Raw genomic sequence first — 3685 nt, forward strand, 5'->3', positions numbered from 1 at the left:
ATGAATTATAAGCTCAGGTTTGGCAGATAAAAACCGATAGTAATATTTAATATCAATAAGTGCTTCAAATATAAATAAGGCTTGAAAGACAAACGACCAGAGAAATTTGAAATCTGTGTCTCACAAATGTTAAGGTCTCATTACATATATTTAACTACAATGTATTACTGGGCAACTAATGCAAATACGAAGCCCCTCAGAAATATGGTGTCAAGTTCTCTTAATTCAAGATTACATACCTGATTAAATTTTCCTGAGTTTTTTTTTTCCATTTTGTTTTAGTTTAAAGATTTTACTTTTTTTCTACCTTGGGGGAGGGGAATGAATCTGTTAAAATTTTTGAATAAGTATTCTGTTGTATGACAATATATCTGCATGTTCCACAGGGTCAAGTTAATTAAAGTTAATAAATGAGACCTCCAAAATTTAAATCATATACAGAATTAGTGTGCTTTTCATTCATAGAGGGTGTTAAATAAGGAAAATTCCAAAAATGTGATTTGATCCCGAGCTTTTCCTAGACCAAAGTTTCAGGACTCCAGATACTATCCCCCTAAATTCAAATTAAATGTTATATCCTGTTATCTTTCACATGACTATCCCTTTTGTAAACTATACTAAAACATAAATATCAAGCATTTAACACTCCGGTGTGGGGTGAATTTCCCGCCAAAATATAAGATGGCTCTGTCTTTTGGTTTTGTTCCATCCACCAAAAGGGTGGATTACAAACAAATATTTGGTAATACGCAGTTACAATCGGCCCGAGTTTACACGTTTCCCGCACTCCACCGCAAATCTATATGAACCGAGTTAAAGACGGCTCCCGCGGAGTACGCGCAATTCACGCAAGCCGACTTAACTCGTTTCCCCCACTCCAAGTGTTAATTAACTCACCCCTTAATGCCTTGGCAGGACCAGACCAAATGATTTAAGGTACCTTATATGGCCTGTGGGCCGGACTTTTCCCACACCTGATAAATCCTTAACAATTAGACAAAAATTGGGGGAGGAGGCTCATGCTCCCTCCATTTGTCTGCGAATAGGCTCTCCAGTATACAGTATACTATAAAATGCTCCATAGGTGTTCATTATGTGAATGAATACATGAATTAATATGTACACTTATTTTATACTAGAGGCCCAGTGCAGGACATTCATGCACTGGGGCGGGGGGGGGGGGGGGGGGGTTCTCACCCCGGCCTGCACCCTTTCACAGTCGGATGTCCTTAGCACTGCTGCGGAGGTGGGCCACTGTTCTTGCCAGCTATGAGTCTGGCTTGTGGCTGAGTGGTGCTCCCCCTATGGGAGCGCACTGACCACCAGGGGGCAGCTCCTGTGTTGAGAGTCTGCCCCCTGGTGGTCAGTGCACATCATAGTGACTGGTCATCCTGTGGTTCCATTGATTTGCATATTACCCTTTTATTATATAGGATAAGTTGAATAGGTAACAGCCTATTGGAAAATTCTCTGGAGATCACTTACACAAGTTTACACACGAATTCTAAAAAGAATTATTTAACTCTTTATTGGTGGCAACTAATTCAACTGCATGTTCATGGAGAATTTCCCACTCATAAGTGGATCTTCATCATCTTGCAAATTGACCTGAGAGATACCTCACAAAAAACATCATTCCAGCCCCACGATCTCCGTGGAGGATTATTCAGCATAACACAGCGCTCCCGCTGATTATTGGGTTCTCCTGGATGCCAGAATCTGAAAGGGGAAAAATGTGGATGTGACTTCAAATAGTGAGAAGGGTTAGAGACAGTGAGGTAGGAGGCTGGGGTTAAACTGTACAGAAGTCAAAGCAGATGCGCCCAATCATTTCTCTTCTACTATTAGGCAGTGTTTTTCTCCATCTGTGTCTTTGGCATTTCCCTTGAAAACTGTGCCTACATCCACCCCAGTATGGTGTCATCTTATTGCATTAAACACCTTCCCAGCAGATATCCCAGAGGCCCTTCTATTTGTCCATGCCCTGTCCTAGGGGACTGTCAGCCACAGGCTTCCTCAAATGATGACATTTTACTCTGGTCCCAAATCTTAATGTAGTTTGTTCCTTTTTTTTTTTTTTAACTAACTGCTTTGGAGTCTAAAGAAATAGTTAAAATCTATGAATCTGCTCTGATGCCTGTTATCTTGGACATGTTATTTAATTTCCTTTTTTTACATATCTAAAAAAATAAAGAATAGAGTAAGATCGCTATATATTTCATGCAGTTGATATAAGGATCAAAAATAGTAATGTATTGCCCTGGCCGGTTTGGCTCAGTGCAGGGCCAGGCGTGTGCGTGAGGCAACCAATACATATCTCTCACATCGATGTTTCTCTCTCACTGTCTCTCCCCCATCTTTCCACTCTCTCTAAAAATAATGGAAAAATATCCTCAGGTGAGTATTAACAAAAATATAAAAATAAATTTTTAAAAATAGTAATGTACTAAAGTACTTAAGAGTTTTAAAGGACCTACACAAATATGGGATATTGTAAAACTATCAGAATTTAGTTCATTTGCTTTATGAGAGATAATAAATACAACAGTCCTCGGGTTACAGCAGACTTGATGTACATCGTTTTGTGGTTAAGCCGCCATCTCCCATGTTTTTTATTATTTATTTACCACAAATAAAGGTCGGGAATTGTTATCTTTCTTTCTTTTAAATTTTTTTTTACTGTTTCACTTCATTACTGCTGTGTATGTGCTCCATGTGAGTGACGTAGGTGCTTATGTAGGTGGGTTCCAACTTACAGTGAAAATCGTGTTACGTTGCGCCGTAGGAACCGATCTCCCACCTAACCCGAGGACCTACTGTATTAACAATTGGTTATGGTTTTAATTAACATGACTATGCGTTTATTCAGAGATACAAATGTGTGGTTGGTCAAACACACAGAATTTGGCCCAACTGGTGTGGCTCAGTGGTTGAGCATCGACCCATGAACCAGGGTCACAGTTCGATTCCCAGTCAGGGCACATGCCTGGGTTGTGGGCTCGATTGCCATTGGGGACATGCAGGAGGCAACCAATAGATGATTCTCTCTCATCATTGATGTTTCTGTCCCTCTCTCCCTCTCCTTTCCTTTCTCAGAAATCAATTGAAACATATTTAAGGGGGTGGGGGGACTTAAAAATAAAACATACAAACTTTGGTATCAAATAGACCTGAGTTTAAGGACCATTGTAACCAGTGCCAGATAACATATGCTGAGTTATCTAAACTCAGTTTCCTCAGCTCTACAATGAAAAATTAATAATCTGTGCTCCATAAGGTTCTTGTGATGATTCAATGAGATAATAAATAAAATTATTTAACTTAGTGCCAAACGTTACAAGAAGCCTGAGCTACTTTATTTTCAAACCCGATACTTTGGACACTCTAAAATGCCTGATGATCCTGGACTCAGCATTCCTTTATCAAATTCTATACTCACGTGGCACTTGCATTGTACGGTGTCTGATCAACCCATCGCCAGTCTCCATTCCCCTCTGGGTCTGACAGCCCCACATAATAAGCACTGTTTTTATCCAGGTTCTGAATGATAAAATCCTGAGGAAAGAAAAAAAGGAGTTATGGCCTTTGGATTACTCAGGTTGAACTGAGTTCCTTACGGCCTTAGGGAGAGAGCAGGGAAGGAGAGGATCCAGGAAGAGTCAGGAGGCCCTGCCCAGGAGACCAG

The 3685-nt window shown here is 40.3% G+C and overlaps 1 protein-coding gene across 1 annotated transcript in view; it reads right to left on the bottom strand.

Annotated features, from left to right (window-relative positions):
- Positions 1–1505: 1505 nt before the first annotated feature.
- The window catches only part of CLEC4A (C-type lectin domain family 4 member A), a 37463-nt gene continuing 35283 nt past the window's right edge, over positions 1506–3685 (bottom strand). Inside the window, exons 5-6 of the mRNA XM_023749826.1 lie at positions 3440–3578; positions 1506–1719 (exon numbers count right to left, since the gene is read on the bottom strand). Of these exons, the coding sequence (XP_023605594.1) occupies positions 1575–1719; positions 3440–3578 (284 nt within the window). The 3' untranslated portion in view covers positions 1506–1574. The remainder of the gene's footprint in view (positions 1720–3439; positions 3579–3685) is intronic.

The sequence above is a fragment of the Myotis lucifugus genome, unplaced genomic scaffold, assembly GCF_000147115.1.
Source record: "Myotis lucifugus unplaced genomic scaffold, Myoluc2.0 scaffold_10, whole genome shotgun sequence".
Lineage (NCBI taxonomy): Eukaryota > Metazoa > Chordata > Mammalia > Chiroptera > Vespertilionidae > Myotis > Myotis lucifugus.